This window comes from Asterias rubens, chromosome 3, assembly GCF_902459465.1.
Source record: "Asterias rubens chromosome 3, eAstRub1.3, whole genome shotgun sequence".
Classification (NCBI taxonomy): domain Eukaryota; kingdom Metazoa; phylum Echinodermata; class Asteroidea; order Forcipulatida; family Asteriidae; genus Asterias; species Asterias rubens.
The window spans coordinates 19,972,529-19,991,000 of NC_047064.1; the positions used below are offsets into that span (position 1 = coordinate 19,972,529).

At 38.1% G+C, this 18,472-nt stretch overlaps 2 protein-coding genes across 2 annotated transcripts; both read right to left on the reverse strand.

Annotated features, from left to right (window-relative positions):
- Positions 1–2,300: 2,300 nt before the first annotated feature.
- LOC117288427 (hydroxysteroid 11-beta-dehydrogenase 1-like protein) lies at positions 2,301–6,323 on the reverse strand. The gene is made up of 6 exons (XM_033769287.1): positions 6,174–6,323; positions 4,903–5,033; positions 4,329–4,523; positions 3,740–3,842; positions 2,989–3,117; positions 2,301–2,735 (listed from the first exon to the last, which is right to left on the reverse strand). The coding sequence occupies exons 1-6, from the start codon at positions 6,247–6,249 to the stop codon at positions 2,461–2,463; spliced, it is 909 nt and encodes a 302-aa protein (XP_033625178.1). The 5' UTR covers positions 6,250–6,323; the 3' UTR covers positions 2,301–2,460.
- A 5,190-nt stretch (positions 6,324–11,513) lies between these two features.
- LOC117288565 (hydroxysteroid 11-beta-dehydrogenase 1-like protein) lies at positions 11,514–18,049 on the reverse strand. The gene is made up of 6 exons (XM_033769472.1): positions 17,791–18,049; positions 16,665–16,795; positions 15,847–16,041; positions 14,141–14,243; positions 12,536–12,664; positions 11,514–11,982 (listed from the first exon to the last, which is right to left on the reverse strand). The coding sequence occupies exons 1-6, from the start codon at positions 17,975–17,977 to the stop codon at positions 11,705–11,707; spliced, it is 1,023 nt and encodes a 340-aa protein (XP_033625363.1). The 5' UTR covers positions 17,978–18,049; the 3' UTR covers positions 11,514–11,704.
- Between the last annotated feature and the right edge of the window lie 423 nt (positions 18,050–18,472).

An 18,472-nucleotide genomic window follows, 5' to 3' on the forward strand; every position in this document is an offset into this window, starting at 1 on the left:
TGTTGTTTGTATTAATATAAATGTGTTACGTAATACCACCGTGTAAAGCCCGGTTCATACTTCACGCGAACGCGAATGCGAAGCGAATTTGACGTGAATTTGACGTCACACCCTCCTTTCGCAGCGATTATTCGCAAGGGAGTTGGGCAGAGTTCAACTGCTGCGAATTGTTCGTTGCGAATTTGTGACGTCAAGATTCGCTTCGCATTCGCAGGAAGTATGAATCGGGCTTAAGACACAGCTTTGTTATACACTCTGTGAACATTCCTTTGATCTGTGCACTTACGATAACAAGACACATTCTTCATCACTGTAAAACCACTGTGTGGACGTGTGTTAGTCCACTTATAAGTGTTTCAAGAGTCTCCATTCTACATCATTATATCATTATTATTGTTTGATCTAAAACGTTACGGTTGAATATTAAATTTGCGTGATTAGTTAGTATTGATTCACCATGTCATCACTACGTCAACAAAACTGCTGTTTTGAATGCGCCCTGTAGCGGCCTCTCGGACGGGTGTTACACTCCTGGGAGAGCAGGTTATGTACCCTTTGACGTTGGTGCCAACACTGATGGGCGATCTCAAATAAAGTACAATAGATTAGCAATATGTCTTCTCGTTGAAAAACAAAACAGAACCCAATAACAATGACCCATTTAGAATAGATGTTAAATTTGCATCGGGGATAAAGAATATTCATTTTGGTTTTTACCCATGCACCGATGTGTGTTAGCACTGTATACTCAGTACTTTCCCGAGTCCTGTGGAAAAAATATCACGGGCATATTACTCTGGTGGGATTCGAACCCACGACTCTTGCAATTTTAGAGCAGTGTCTTACCAACTCTCTTCTAGCTAGAGACAGTTCGAATCCTATGTTTTGGCAGCGGGTGTCGCAACGATATTATGTTAAATTTTCATTCGAGATAAAGAATATTAATTTGGGTTTTTACTCATACACCGATGTGTGTTAGCACTGTATACACTCGTGTGGAAACTCTACTCCACAGATTAACTGCATAATTTCCCAAAGGCATCAGATCTGCAGTGTCGGCATTTAGTAAGTAAATGGTTACAAACTGGACATGTTGCAAATAAGACCGGTAGATATAAAAACGTATTTTAAGTCATATTTAAGGAAGTGTTTGGGGTGGTTAAACTATAAAATAAAGTGAGCAAATGAGATTGGATTCAAATATTTCAGGTCTTTTGTTAATGATTTCCAACAGTCTTAAATGATATTTTCCAATTTATACATATTTGAAAAATCAACTTGTTCATACAAAAGTCATAGAAAGTTCGTATAAAAAAAATTCTCGACCATTAATTTTTTACATTACCATGATAAAACAGATGAAATAATTAATCTTTGTTGACAAATGTATCGCTATTTATTTAAATCCCTGCAATCAACTAACAAATGCACCCTTTTTAGACACTGGACACTATTGGTTATTGTCAAAGGCCCGTCTTCTCACTTAGTGTATCTCAACATACGCATAAAATAACAAACCTGTGAAAACTTGAGCTCAATCGGTCGTCAAAGTTGCGAGATAATAATGGAAGAAAAAAACACCCTTGTCACACGAAGTTGTGTGCTTTTCAGATGCTTGATTTCGAGACCTAAAAATCTAATTCTGAAGTCTCGCAACCAAATTCGTGGAAAATTACTTTTTTTTCTCACAATTACGTTACTTCAGAGGGAGTCGTTTCTCACAATGTTTAATACTATCAAACTCTCCCCATTACTCGTTACCAAGTAAGTTTTTATGCAAGCAAGTATTTTGAGTAATTACCACTAGCATCCAGTGCCTTTAATCTGTTTCTCCTGAAAACGAGCAGAGTATACTGTTCGAAACGTCAAGACCAAACCGGCTCTTTTCAGAACAAACACTCCTTCAAAAGATATTTTACACAAGGTTGTAGCCGCAAGTTAACTATTCATATTTATTATTTATAGTTACCCTTTAAAGGCAGTGGACACTATTGGTAATTACTCAAAATAATTATTGGCATAAAACCTTTCTTGGTGACGAGTAATGGGGAGAGGCTGATGGTATAAACAATTGTGAGAAACAGCTCCTTCTGAAGTGCCATAGTTTTCGAGAAAGAAGTAATTTTCAACAAATTTGATTGCGAGACCTCAGATTTACAACGTGAGGTCTCCAAATCAACCATCTAAACGCACACAACTTTGTGTGACAAGGGTGTTTTCTTCTTTCATTAGTATCTCGTAATTTTGATGACCGATTGAGCTACAATTTTCAAAGGTTAGTTATTTTATCCAAATATTGAGATACACCAACTGTGAAGGCTAGTCTTTGAAACTTACAAATACGTTCACTGTCTTTAATCTGTTTGTCAAGAAAACAACATACAATGTATTGTCAGTATATCCATGTTTCACAATAAATTGGACTTGGACTATCATAAAAAAAAAAACCAAAAAGTATTGTTACACCTTTACAAAAAATGGAGGTTCTTTTTGTAGTTTTTCGACGACTTCTTCTTTTACATAGAGTTTCAATGCAAACTCGATCAACGAAGGAGCAACATCTCGCAGTAGCAGAACTGGTCGAGTATGGATCCATGGGTAGAATACCTCCCTCTCTCGATTCGAAGTCCCAGTCATTACACGATATGCAGTGGAGGAAGCGGTTTGGAAAATTAACTTATCGTTATTCATTACTTCTTTAGAAAACTCTTGTCCGTTGGCAGTGTCGATGGAACCTTATAGAAAAAACAACCCGGCATCAATACATACTTTTTAACAGTAAACAGCATAATAGATCTTACAATAAATTCTCAAGCAAAGATACACACAATTAAATATATGTTGCTTGTTTTTTAAAACACAGAAGGGTTCAAAATTGTGCATATTACACAAATATCGACTGCTTCGAATTCTTTTTGTAACCCTAGAACGAGTTAAAGCAGTCAATATTTGTTTTATAACACCGAAACAGACTATTTATCATCTCACCTATTACAAAAGTAGAAATCGACACGTTTGCGTTCTGCAACTGCAACTCTTGACGAAGAGCATCGAAGAAACCGTGGAGGGCAAACTTAGCTGCGCTGTAGGACGCCACAAACGGTACCCCTACTTTCCCTGTCCGGGGTAGAATATAATTTTTTTTTTTAGAGTACACACAATAATAATACTTTAAATCTAATGTCTCTATAATGAAAGTACACTATTTAACTGGTTCAAATTCACTATTTAGCTGAAGTCTAAAGACTGACCAGCAGTTCTTAAAGACACTGGACTCTATTGGTAACTGTCAAAGACCAGTCTTCTCACTTGGTGTATCTCAACAATACGCATAAAATAACAAACCAGTGACAATTTGAGCTAAATTGGTCATCGAAGTTGTGAGATAATAATCAAAGAAAAAAAAACCTTGTCACACGAAGTTGTGTGCTTTCTGATGCTTGATTTCAATACCTCAAATTCTAAACTTGAGGTCTCGAAATCAAATTCGTGGAAAATTACTTCTTTCTCGAAAACTACATCACTTCAGAGGGAGCCGTTTCTCACAATGTTTTATACTTTCAACCTCTCCCCATTACCCATTACCAAGTAAGGTTTTATTCTAATAATTATTTTAAGTAATTACTAATAGTGTCCACTGCCTTTAACAAAAACCTGACAAAAAACAAATAGGACAAAAACTTCACGGATGCAGAGATATGGACAGCAAACAAGATTAATATACTTCCACTAAACTTACCTGCAAATGAAGAGAGTACAGCTATACTTCCATGGCTCTCTGATAGCATTGGTAAAGATTGTGTGGCTAGACTTACATACGCATGGAAGTTTATATCCATTGTCTGTAAGAAGCAAAATCAATTTAAGTGTTTATATCACCCGTTTAAACACCCCCACGTGATGTCCTCTCAACCAATCACAATGCAAAAACTGTCCCAGGTAAATAACTTATAATTTAAGACAAATCATACATCAAGTTCTGTCTACATCTGCAAAGAGTTACTCGATATGTAATGTGTTGTTCATTTGGTGTAATAGACCTTTATCACGGTGTGGTCATCTTGATTTTACACTCCATTCCAACTCATTGTAACCAAAATGAGGCTTGACGAAATAATCGTCTGGTGCCATGCGCAATGAATGTTGGCATTCATTACTGTTATTAGAAACAGGGAACATGACAAAGATGGTGACATCGTGACAAAGGTCTGTTGTTAACCAAGGTGTAACCATGATTGTGGCGATGCAAATATTTATAAATGGATTTTTTTAATTTTATTTGTGAAAACTTTCAACACAAGTTTCAGATTTGATGAGGCATGGCTTACCCTTTTCAACATGTCTATGTCACCAGTCCACAATCTGGAATAACTATAGATGATGTGATTTAGAATCAGGTGATCCAAACCACCCAATCTGATTTTAGCTTCATCAATTAATCTCACAGTGTCCTCTTGTTTTCCCATATCCAGTGATATATAGAAAGCCTCTTGCGCTCCTAACTGCTTGCATTTGGCCACCACCTGTTGGAAAGTTTGACCTCAAGTAATTAGTAATTAGACTATGACACTACATTATTTCTTTTAACTTAACTCACATATTTAATGGTTTATTTCGTCAAAACAGTAAACAGTATTGTCCAAGACCCACACGTTTCCGCACGTTTCGCCGTGTCATGACATGTGTTTTAAAATAAACCCGTAATTCTCGATATCGAGAATTGATAATTGTTTTAATGTTTTCTCAAAAGGTAAAGCATTTCAAGGAATAATAATTCAAGAGAAGTATTTCACCATTACCTTCTGTAAACCCTGTAATTTATTTGTAATACTGTGATTTTTTTGTTCTGTTTCTAAAAGTGTATAATGGCTTTAAGGCAGCCCCAGGAATAAAGTCACCTACTTCTTGCAAGGCACCCTCCCTCCGTGCTGTAATAAGAATCTTGGCACCAAGCTTAGCATACTGGTAAGCAATTTGTTCTCCTATACCGGTACTAGCACCTGTTATTACCACTCTCTTTCCTTCGATGCTTCCTGAGAAAAAAAACATTTCAAAAGATAATTTTTAGTCGACATTGAAACCGAGTCTTTCTACCCATATTCATTCTGTAACAAACGGTTTCAAACACTTTTGGTCCAACTCGACTGACGAGCCGCGGTGATGAGATATTCGAGTTGTGGCGGTGCTTTGTCGAGATCACTGCTCTCGCGCGAACTGCAAGTTGCCGAGGACCGTGAGAGCAGCAGTCTTGCGAGAGTACCGCGGGAATCGCGGGAAGATTCGGAATAGAGTCAGAACGCTACCATCGCAACATACATTTAAAGGGAAGGTACAGGAAGGTACACTATTGGTAATTGTCAAAGACCAGTCTTCTTACTCGGTGTATCCCATCACAACCATAAACTAACAAGCCTGTGAAAATTTGGGCTCAATTGGTCATCAAAGTTGCGAGAAAATGATGAAAGAAAAAAAACACCCTTGTTGAACGAATTTGTGTGCGTTCAGATAGGAAAACAAGACTTTTAGCTAAAAGTATTTTATTTTTTGAGTGAGAAATTACCTCTTTCTCAAAATCTGCGCTACTTCAGAGGGAGCCGTTTTTCACATTGTTTTATACTATCAACAGTTCTCCATTACTCATTACCAAGTAAGTTTTTATGATAATATTTGTTTTGAGTAATTACCAAACGTATACCTTCTCTGTAACGATTTGTCCACAAGTCTATCTCGGCGCAGGCTATTATTTTTATCATGTTTACAATACCTACTGTATTTACCATGGGTGCGTTCGTTTAGCTTCCCTGGGTCGACCCCGGTGTGTGGCGGTTTTTTTTTCCCAGGACGAACGTGGGTAATTATCTGCACACGTTCGTCCTGGAAAAAAACCCGCCACACACCGGGGTCGACCCAGGGAAGCTAAACGAACGCACCCACAATTGCCAACGCTTAACTATAGCCATGGAGCTATGGGGCTACGCTAATAGCTTACTGTTGGGCTATACACTCAAATAACTATATAAGAAGAATAGCTCTACGGCTACGCTACACCGCACTTCGATGTAGGCTATGGCCCCTTGGGAACAAATGCACAGTAGGAAATTTCCATTTTCCCCCATTGCGCTCCGCCGAAAGTAATCTATACCAAATACAACAATTACAAGTTAATATCAAACCTGGGTCAAAACGATCAATTAACTGAAATCCAATGTAGCAAGCAAGGATCAGCATCACGTATTTTGGTAGTCCCATGGCCAATGGCTTGCACTTTCGTCTACGGCTCCAAAATCCGCTGCAAATACAGACGTACAACTGAATGTAATAGACCCACGAGCACTGCCAGCAGCAATGCGTGCTGATACTGCACCTGTACACCTAGACATGTGTGCGTATTTAATTCCCAGGAAAGATAAGGTCACTTTAGCATAAATGGGCGTGTTTGACCTACTTTCATTTATTTGTTTGTTGGGATGTTTGTTTGTTGGGGGCATTTATCATTGTCATTTTAATCTTTGCACCTGTTTTCAACGGGATGTGCTTACCCCATATTCTGCAGTGTCTCTCAAAAATAAATTGGGGGCGTAAAATCTTGTTGCGGAACTAAAATAATAATAACAATAATTATACAACATTTTCAAAGGCGCTGGTCAAAGAACAAGAAAAAAATTTCACTCAATATCTGCATAGGCTAATCTGAAGAGATGGGTTTTGAGAGAATGTTGGAATCGTGAGATGTCATGTGTGTCCTTGAGATGTTGAGGCAGAGAGTTCCAGAGGCAGGGTGAAATGTTACTGAATGCTCAATATTTTATAACGTGTGTACGACATTTGTTAATATTATTGATTGGTATATCTATTTCTTCCTCCGGGTTTATTTCACATATGTGTCCATGCTTTGTAAGAGGTATTCGGTTCACCCCGTAAATAAGTTTTTCTTTGTTCACATACCACGCACACACCACACGGCTGTTTACCGAGGTTGACTGCACGTCCAAAATTGTGTTTGCAGGTTACGAAACTACTTTTGGCTTTTTTGCATGCTCACGTATGATGTCTGCTGCACGTACCTGACGCGAAAAAAAAGGTTACTTCACTTTTGTTCAAAACTTGACGGGAGATTTTTTGTATTTCACGTTTGCTCAAAACGTGACTGTAGATTTTAACGTGTCGGACGCTCACGTTCCTCGCGTAAAGTGCAGCTAATGGGTGCGTTCGATTAGCTTCCCCGGGTCGACCCCGGTGTGTGGCATTTTCTTTTTCCAGGACGAACGTGTACATATAATTACCCACGTTCGTCCTGGAAAAAAAAACCTGCAACACACCGGGGTCGACTCAGGGAAGCTAAACGAACGCACCCTATATAAACCTCCCAACTATTCATGTTTGGTTGGTTCGAAAGGTAAAACACGCCCATTTATGCTAAATGGCCACATCTGCCCTGGAAAAAAAATACGTTGGCAGGCAAGACAGGTGGTAGGGATGGCATCTGTGTTTCTAGTCACCCTCAAACAGGCACAACTGGAATGGTGAGCTGTTGAGGGCGCTCGCACTGGACATTATCATCCAGGGCTTCACTGCAATGTTGTTTCCTGGAATTAACGTAGTGCTTTTCAGTCAATCGGGAATTGTTTTTCTTCTAAATTGGTTCCGAAAAGGGAAGACATTTTTTACAAATTGTTGAGGATGGCAAAAATCAGGAAGTTAATTTCCCCCTTGTAAGTATAGGCCTACGGGTGAAACACAACTGAATTTATATCGTATACAATTGGTAGAACACTGTTAAAAATAAGAATTGGTGTCTTTTCATTGGTCTAATTTTAACCCATCGATAGCAATATTGACTGCCATATTGATCGAAGTGACGCTGAACGATCATCGGCGCCCCCACCCCGCCCCCACAAAAAGAGCAGGCATTGGAATCTCCATTCAGTCCACCATTGCACGGGGGCCTCCCGCGATAGGTAGGTCATTCCAGTACACACTTCATGCACTTGCTGAATACGAGCAACTGGCCTGATTGAACTATTTAACTATTGCATGGCTTACTTTTCAAAGTTGACATCAACATACCGTGTGTCTCAAAAAAGCAAACTTACACACTTTTGAAATGGCTGCCGAATAAAAAAATAGACGATTCTGTGGGAAAAGGCTTAAAGGGAAGGTACACGTTTGGTAGTTACTCAAATCAAATATTAACTTAAAAACTGAATTAATAACGAGCAATGGAGAGCTGTTAATAATAAAAACCATAGTGGGAAACGACTCCCTCTGAATATGTTCTTCTTTGTTCACATACCACGCACACACCACACGGCACGTTCGAAATTGTGTTTGCAGGTTACGAAACTACTTTTGGCTTTTTTGCATGCTCAGTATGATGTCTGCTGCACGTACCTGACGTGAAAAAAAGGTTACTTCACCTTGGTTCAAAACTTGACGGGAGATTTTTTTGTATTTCACGTTTGCTCAAAACGTGACTGTAGATTTTAATTTCTCACTAAAATAATAAAAGATTTCTAGCTAGAAGTCTTTTATTCTTATCTGAAAGCACACAATTCGTCCAATAAAGGTGTTTTATTTCCATCATTTTCTCGCAACTTCGATGACCGATTGAAATTGAGCCTAAACTTTCACAGGCTTGTTATTTTATGGTTATGATGGGATACACAAAGTGAGAAGACCGGTCTCTGCAAATACCAAACGTGTACCTTCCCTTTAAACTTTAAAGCCATATACACTTTCGGAACAGAAACAAATTAAAGTTCATAGATTTACAAATAACTTAAAGGGTTTACAGAAGGTAATGGTGAAATACTTCTCTTGACATATTATTCCATGAAATGCTTTACTTTTTGAGAAAACAGTAAAACAATTATCAATTCTCGATATCGAGAATTACGGATTATAGTAAACACATGTCATGACACGGCGAAACATGCGGAAACAAGGGTGGGTTTTCCCGTTATTTTCTCCCGACTCTGATGACCAATTGAGCCTAAATTTTTGACAGGTTTTGATATTTTATATAAATAAGTTGTGATACACGAAGTGTGGGCCTTTAGAAAATACTGTTAACCGAAAGTGCCCAATGGCTTTAAGTACATGTAGTCACAACAAGAGACCTTTCCGCAACAAGCAGGCATGAAGGTCACGCTATGATGGGTACGGGCATCAGAACTGCAAAACTGGTGTATAAACACATTGACAATCATTTCAACCATGAAGGTTTTTGTAGCTCCGATTCCTAACGTGTTCGTGAAATCGGCTGCAGGTCATAGGCCAAACTCAGCTCCATGGGGAGTATACAACCCGCGGGGCTGTCCAGGCGCTCTAATTTTTTTTTTTTATAAGGTCGACTCCCGTTAATACGAGGTTCGCCGGACTGGCCCGTTTTCCTCGTATTATCCGAACCTCGTTGTATCCGATCCCGGTAATAATCATCGTACATACAACCTTTACCCCGCAGGTAGCCATTTATACCCTTCAGAGGTGATTTTAGCAAAGTATTTTGCTGAAGGACACAGGTGTCACGAGCGGGACCCGAACCCACACTCCGATTACTTAAACCACGAATACTTGGATTCGATGCTCTAAACCGCACTCGGCCAAGACACTCTAAATCAGCCACAATGGCGAAATGAATCAGTGACACAGCGATCATAAATGCAAGTTTTCTCTTCGTTTTAACCGTATTTTTTTTGTACAGCCGCCTTCTCGCTGCCCTTATTTGGTTTATGCATAGAGAAAGACAGTTTCTCTATGGTTTATGCATCTCCATGTATGGATGGTTTACATTAGAGTCTTACCAGCGGTTGGCTATTTACTTACCAGCGCCTTTGCATCAACAACCCTTTACTTGACCCACAAGATACACCCACTGGGGTTTCACTAATGGACTTTATTTATAAGAAAGTTGTTGTTACAACCACACGCTGTGGACATCCCTTTCTTACGTAATAGTACCGTGTAACACAGCTTTGTGGGCATTCCTTTGTTCTGTTATAACACCTTATAGCACCGTAATAGCACCGTGTTGTTGTTAAACACACACTCTGTGGACATCCCCTTGTTTTGTAATAGCTGGGTAATAGTATCGTGTGACACAACTTTGTTATACACTCTGTGCATTCCTTTGTTCTGTTTTAGCACTTTAATAGCACCGTGTTGTTGTTAAACACACACTCTGTGGACATCCCCTTGTTTTGTAATAGCTGGGTAATAGTATCGTGTAACACAACTTTGTTATACACTCTGTGCATTCCTTTGTTCTGTTTTAGCACTTTAATAGCACCGTGTTGGTAACGTGTCCCTTTCTCGTAACAACCCGTGTTACTCAGCTTTATTACATTCCTTTGTTAAGAAAAGAAGAAAACATTCTTCAACACTGTAAAAACACTGTGTGGACGTGTGTTACACTCTAGACTTGGTTCCAAGTCTTTTTAGTCGTCCTGATAGCCGCTACAAACAGCCCCCTCTTGTGATCAACCCTCGTCATTATTAGCCTTATATTGCGAGTTAGGGCGCGTGAAAGCTAATGTGGGCGTCTTTCGAGGCTTAGATGCAGAAGAATAACCGCGATCCAAGACTTGAATCAAGTCTAGTGTTACACCAGTCATATTAAGGAAGTGTTTGAAACAAGTGAGATTGGATTTATAACTTTTAGATCTGTTGTTAATGATATCAACAATTTTAAATGATCTTTTCCAATTTATACATATTTTCACATCAACTTATTCATTCAAAGGTTATAAAACGTTTGTACACAAATAACTATACACCTTTCTTGATAATTGTTTTACAAAACAATGATAAAAACAGATGAAATACTTTATCTCTATTTATTTAAATCCCTGCAATCAACTTACAAATGCATTTTTGTAAAGACATTAAATAAATTTTGTTTAACCGTTTAATTGTTTTAATTCTATTAAAATGTAGTTGTATACAATAAAATAAACCTAAGAATTTTTTATTTCAAAAGGTGGTCTTCGTTTTTCGGATATCGCCGACGCTCCAGAGCAAATAATGTCCAAGTGAACATACAAACTGAAAAGCGCCACCGCAAGAGCTTATTTTCTTATATTAAAATTTTGGGTGATAAATTATGACATCTTTTTCTATAACCGCAGTACTTCGAAGTTCAATATTTCTCAAATTGCATGGTACAATCCAAAGCTGCTGTATTTCTTACCACGTAGGTTTTTATTGCCATTAATTTTCAGAGTCATTACCACGTGAATACAGCCCCTTTATGTGAGTTTTGTACACAAAGTCCACAGATTTATATTAAACTTACTTGCTCAGGTGCTGTAGTTTTTGAGAAATGGGTAAAACAAGGTCACGACAATTGTTTTAGTCTCAGTTTTAGCATGTAAAAACGTAGTAACCAGTTATGGTATTTTACCTTAACGTACCATAACTTGTAAATAATGTTCGTCTCATTGACACACTGACACGAACATTATTTTGTGTCATTGTTTTTACTCATTTCTCAAAAACTACAGCACCTCAGCAAGTAACATTTTAAGGGAAGCTTTCTACTATCATTATCTTCAAACTGAGTAGGTTTAATTTTGTGTGTTAAAAAAAGTACCACAATCCTTTATTTAAGCTGTTTGTCAAGAAAAAAACCACTGACAATAGGTTGTTGTTAGTAAATCCATGTCTGGTAGGAAATTGGAACCAATAATTAGTAACATAATTGTTATCATAGAAAAAAACTTGAAAAAAATTGAGGTTCTTTGAGAACTTTTTCAATGATTTCCTGTTTCACCGTGAGTTTCATTACGAGCTCCACCAACGAAGGAGCAACATCTCGCAGTAGTAGCATCGGTCGGGTTTGATACCATGGATAGAATACCTCCCTCTCTCGGTTGGACGTCCCAGTCATAATACGATAGGCAGTGGAGGAAGCGGTTGTGTAGAAGAAATTGTTATCCATTACTTCTTTAGAAAATTCCTTTGCGTTGGGAGTGTCAATGGAACCTGAGGTAGGTAGAAAAAAAAACACATGGAGACATACTTTTTAAAAAGTAAGCAGCACAATAGATCTTATAATTCTCAAATAAAGATAAACTAAATGGAAATTTCGTTTCTTAATTCTCATAAAAGAGAAATAGAGATTCAAAATTGTGCATATGTAGATCAGACTTTGAATGTCCTTTCATTGTTAGGCATGATATATTTTTTTCCACAGTTTTTTTTTCCAAGGCCAATAAATCGGAAATTATACTTAAGTAGGAAGATTATCATGCCTGCTTTGAAATACCTTCTTTTGAATAAACATGAAGATCAAAAGCAATTTCTGCCTACTAGGTTAGGAATAAATTGGCAGGCCTGTATGTTTTTTTTGAAAGGGCAAGGGCACCAAGGCACTTTCTCCTTGGTAAAGGTCACCCTATGAGGAAATTGTAGACTTCTACTGGAGCATTTCAAGGGCACGAAGGCAACAATGACCAGGGGGCATGGAGGCAATGACCTGATGTATCAGGCTAGAAAGTGTTATTTAAGGACAAAACATTGCACAGAATTTACTCACCTATTACAAAAGTAGAAATTGACAAAGTTGCGTTCTGCAACCGCAACTCTTGTCGGAGCGCATCAAAGAACCCGTGTAGGGCAAACTTGGATGCGCTGTAGCACGCCACAAACGGTACCCCTACTTTTCCTGTAAGGGGAAACGTATAAAATGAGTCTCAATAATGAAACTATACCAAACTAGTTAACTGGTTTGAATTTACTAAACTGTTTATTTAACTGGTTTAAATTCAGTAACCTATCCGACTGGTTTAAATTCACTAAACTATTTAACTGGTTTGAAGAAGATTATATTTGATTTTAACCCTGCAACCTACGAATGAAAGCATGGTAACGAAACATTGCTAAGCTAACAAAAGTATTGACACTATTGGTAATTACTCAAAAATAGTTACTGAAATAAAACCCTAATTGGTAACAAGTATAAATGGGGAGAGGTTCCTAGTATAAAACATTGTGAGAAACGGCTCCCTCTGAAGTGCCATAGTTTTCGAGAAAGAAGTAATTTTCCACGAATTTGATTTCGAGACCTCAGATTTAGAACTTGAGGTCTCGAAATCAACCATCTAAACGCACACAACTTCGTGTTACAAGGGTGTTTTTTCTTTCATTATTATCTCACATGTTTCGATGACCGATTGAGCTTAAGTTTTCACAGGTTTGTTATTTTATGCATATGTTGAGATACACCAACTGTGAAGGCTAGTCTTTGACAATTACCAATAGTGTCCACTGTCTTTAACCAAATACCAACTAAAATAACTTACCACAAACAATAACTGTGTCCCGAAAAGCAATTAATGATTTTGCCGACTGAACGAAATAACAATAACATAAACAAGATAAAGAAAGAAAAATCAACAACTTTTCCAAGATTAAATGCAGTGGATGGAGCAGAGCTGCTTAAATTGCATCTTGCAATCAGAAAGGTTGTGTACAGCAATCTGGAAGATATTAATAGTTACATTCAACATAAAAGGGGATAAGTTTCCATTATAACTAGTCAATTAATCAATCAACTGCAAAGACAGCAAGGGTCCATTGCGCTGATCTCCTGTGTCCACGTCCTACAGCCTCACGCCACATGTAGTCAGATTTCGCTATAGGCCGGCCAAGTTGTTGGGCCCAGGATGATCGAGGGCAGCCTCTAGGTCTCTTCCAGCCAGGAGCCGGTGCTAGTGAGATTGTTAAAATTGTTAATCAGAACATGGAAGATTATTTTCTACCAGGAAACTTGGCAGCTCTTGATGATGTATAAAGACTGACCTGGGCCCAATTTCATGGCTCTGCTTACCGTAAGCACAGAATCGGCGCTTATGGAAGCAGGGAATTCTGTGCTTACGGCAAGAGTATTTCACGGGTTAGCGGCGAATTTGGGCTTCTGCGTGTGCGTACTTCACGTTACTAGGCATTCTACGCTTACAAGGCTAGCGTAGAAATTCGGCGCTTGCAAGTAAGCAGGGAATCGAGATCGTAAGCGAAGAATTCGGCGGTAAGCAGAGCCATGAAATTGGGCCCTGCTGTTCTGAAAATAAACTGACAAAAAATGACAGAAATTACATTAAAATGTTGAGATATGTAAAAGTGTTCATGCCACTAAACTTACCTGCAAATGATGAGAGTACAGCTATACTTCCATGGCTCTCCGATAACATTGGTAAAGATTGCGTGGCTAGACTTACATACGCATGGAAGTTTATATCCATTGTCTGTAAGAAGCAAAATAAGAAATCAATCAATTTACGAAGGATCAAGTGCTGTTGGAATGAACATACTCTTCCTGATAACTGGTAAAACAATAACATATAATTATAGTCTGTCTATAGCTATAGCGTAACAACTTATCTATGAAGTGTAAATACAAGTAAGATAAAAAAACAAGAAGTTCAAAAGGAAGGTCAATAGTTAATAAGACAAATGTCAATATTGATAAAAATAGAGTTAAGATTGTTACAATACACAATTTGTTAGCATTTACATGGAGACAACAATAAGAAAGCTTTGACCGTTAGTACAGATTTAAAGGAACATTACAGAATTGGTCTTTGCTAACAAAACAGTTGCTGGCAGTGTAAGCACTTTATGTACTCCACCATATACATAAACTTACAAACCTGTAGAAGTTTGAGATCGATCGGCCATCTGGGTCACGAGAGAAAAGTGAAAAACCGATTACAAATTTGCATTGCATCGATGCCAAAATAAAAATGAATAAAACGCTCACTGAGCGATAAACTCCAAACGCGAAGTTGGATTATTCATTTCTTATAAAATATGACATTTCAGACAGAAATATTTCAAGGGATGTTTTTAACTATCATCATCATTAGACCATGAAAGTTTTGTGTAAATCTGTGATCTTCACGATTTTTGTTTCTTACCAATTCTGTAACGTTCCTTTTAACATCGATAAAAATACAGAAGAATATTTACAGATTCAATATTCAGACTCTAGGCCTGACTGTAGAGTGACATGGAAGAAGGAAGAAGGGGCGAGGATGGGAGGGTTCACTCAATACAAAGATAATAACAACCGAGTTATAAAAGAAAACACCAAGAACCGAACTGGGAAGATAAGATGAATGGGAAGAAACATATCGTAAGTTAATTATTTATTATTAAGAAATCAAATTAAGTGACTGATGCCTTCAATGTAATGCTTAAAGCCATTGGACACTTTCGGTAAACAGTATTGTCCAAGTCCCACACTTTGTGTATCACAACTTATATATAAAACAACAAACCTGTGAAAATTTAGGCTCAATCGGTCATTGGAGTCGGGAGAAAATAACGGGAAAACCCACCCTTGTTTCCGCGTGTTTCGCCGTGTCATGACATGTGTTTAAAATAAATCCATAATTCTCGCTAACGAGAATTTATATTGTTTTACTGTTTTCTCAAAAAGTAAAGCATTTCATGGACTAATATTTCAAGAGAAGTCTTTCACCATTACCTTCTGTAAACCCTGTAAATTATTTGTAAATCTGTGAACTTTTTTTTTTTCTGTACCGAAAGGGTCCAATGGCTTTAAATCAACAACAATTCAACAAGATAAAAAACAAGAATGTCAGAACAATCTAAAAAAAGTAGTATTGTGGGCCAAATTGCAGTCATAATTAAAAATAGATACAAACACAACTGTGAAAACAAAACTTCTGCAAATTTAACAACAAGAGTTCCAGCACTAATCTATAACAATGCAGACCAAATACCAGTAAACTTTTCAATTTTAAATGAATTAAAAACAAATTGTGACAACTTTCAACACAAGTTTTCAGATTTTATTCAAAAACGTGTAAAATATGGCTTTACCTGTTTCAACAAGTCCATGTCACCGGTCCATAATCTCATGTAGTTATTAGTGATGTGATTCAGAATCAGGTGATCCAAACCACCGAATCTGATCTTAGCTTCATCTATCAATCTTACAGTGTCTTCTTGTTTTCCCATATCCAGTGGTAGATAGAGAGCCTCTTGCGCTCCTAGCTCCTTGCATTTGGCCACCACCTATTGGAAAGTTTGACCTCAATTTAATAAAAATAATAATAAAGATTTGTAAAGTGCACATATATCCACCCTGCTGGGTGTTTAAGACGCAGTAAAACATCCAAAACAAAACCAATGAAAACAGACCCAACAATATAGTGATACTCGTTGAAAACCTGTGACATAAAGTTTTTAGAAGAAACTTGAATGTTGTGGTTATAAAGACAGGATCCAAGATGAAGTGGTAGAGAGAGTTCCAGATGCGTGGCGCAGCTGAAGAAAAAAGACCTGTCATCTCAGGAGTGTCGAGACTTGGGTTCGATGAGGAGAAGCAGGATAGATTTGAACCTTTCCATGGCGGAAGAATGCAATCTTCATTCTCCTGAAGATGATCAGAGCATACGATTCGAAACGTTGAGTCGTTAAACACCGGTTCTTTTCAGAATTAACAGTTCACAAACGAGATAATATTCACATGGTGTCACTGCAAACCTCTCTTACTCAACCACCTGAACTTTGGAATAACTGAGTGTAAAACCTCAATTACATTGCATCAAATGAAAGATCTTGCATAATACCTCGTATCATTTTCCAACTGAGTATTGCCTAGGGTAAAGCAGCGGCCTCGGAATAAAGTCACTCACTTCTTGCAAGGCACCCTCCCTCCGTGCTGTAATAAGAATCTTGGCACCAAGCTTAGCATACTGGTAAGCAATTTGTTCTCCTATACCGGTACTAGCACCTGTTATTACCACTCTCTTTCCTTCGATGCTTCCTGTGAACAAAAAACAAATTATGGGAAAGTCTTTAGTAATTTGCATTGAAACTGAGGACTCTGACAAAATGGATTTATTTTAACCATAGTGAGGATGTCCATGCTTCCCTTTTTTGTGTACAAAATTAGTGACGATGCTGCTTAACAATTTTAAGAAATTTTCTTTTGTCGAGGGCATACTCAACAGCAGGGACGGGGTTAGGTTGCTAGTGTCGCTATCGACAAAGTTCATTGCTCTTTCCTGAGCTGAGAAGTGTTGGTTCTGAAGAAGCGGTGCTTTAACAAAAATAATCCCATCAGAACAAACAAACTGCAAACCTCTCTTGAGAGTTAGTCTTAGTCAAGTTTCCATCATGTAAAGACTAAAGTTTCACACCCTTGACCTAAAATTCATTCAAGTAACTTGTACCCTACAACAAACTAGTAGCATGAACTAAGAAGAAGAAGCATGGAGCAATAAACTGTCCCAATGGTCAGCTGAATTGCATGCAACGGAGGACTCAAACCTTGGTTAGGCTACTAGTAGTGTCATGGTACTATACTACATGTACGTAATGTAGCATGGAGGTAGAAATATTTCTACCCCGTGGTCGTACGCTAGTAAGTAGTACTACTAGTTGTATTTGTGGGTGCGTTCATTAAGCTTCCCTGGGTCGACCCCGGTGTGTGTGGCGGTTTGGAAAAGTTTCCGTATGGCGCCACCACTTTTTCATTCGATATGAAGTAATATAGTATCTAATTTACCTCAATGAGATATCCCTTTTTGTAAAAAATGTGTGAATAAGTGGTCGCGCCATACGGAAAGTTATCCGGCGTTTTTTTTTTTAGGACGAACGTGTGCAGATAATTACCCACGTTCGTCCTTGAAAAAAACAAACACCACACACCAGGGTCGACCCAGGGAAGCTAAACGAACGCACCCATAGTTCATGTAGTTATATTTATAGTACAAACATTTCATAACATGGTGGTCTAGAAATAACAAAGAATCAAACCTGGGTCAAAAGGATCAATTAGCTGAAATCCAATGTAGCAAGCAAGGATCAAAATCACGTATTTTGTAAGGCCCATGACTTGCACCTCCTCTAGGTTCCAAAATCCGCTACAAATACAGACGCACAGCTGAGTATAAATGACACCGATGACACCCACCCACCAGCAACATGCAATGTGCTGCAACATGCAATGTGCTGGTGGTATTTTGAATGTGTGTTTAGAAGTTAATTGAGTGCAATGTCCGTACACGTACGCATACGGACGACCCATACGGACAGGTGTATGGGATGTCGTCTGGGTTTTCAGTCCTCCTCAAAAGGCACAGACTGATTTTCAAGCTCTAGCTGTTGAGGGCGCTCGCACTGGACATCCTCGCAATATTCTTTTCTGCGCTATCACGGAATAGCTGATATTACCATCGTAGTGCTTAGTTTCTTCTAAATCGATTAAAAAATGGAATCCTAAAAAAAAAAATTATAATAAATAAAAGTGGTGAGGATTGCAACAGTAAAAAGTTTATTTTCACACCTTTGCAATTACTATGGGTGAAACAGAAATAGGACCTAAAGGCTGTATTTACAAAGTTCTTGCCGACAAATCTTTGTAGAAAACTATTCAGGACTAGTCGTAGGAGATATACAAATTGCATGGATAGTCCTAAGTTAGGACAAGTAACTGGTC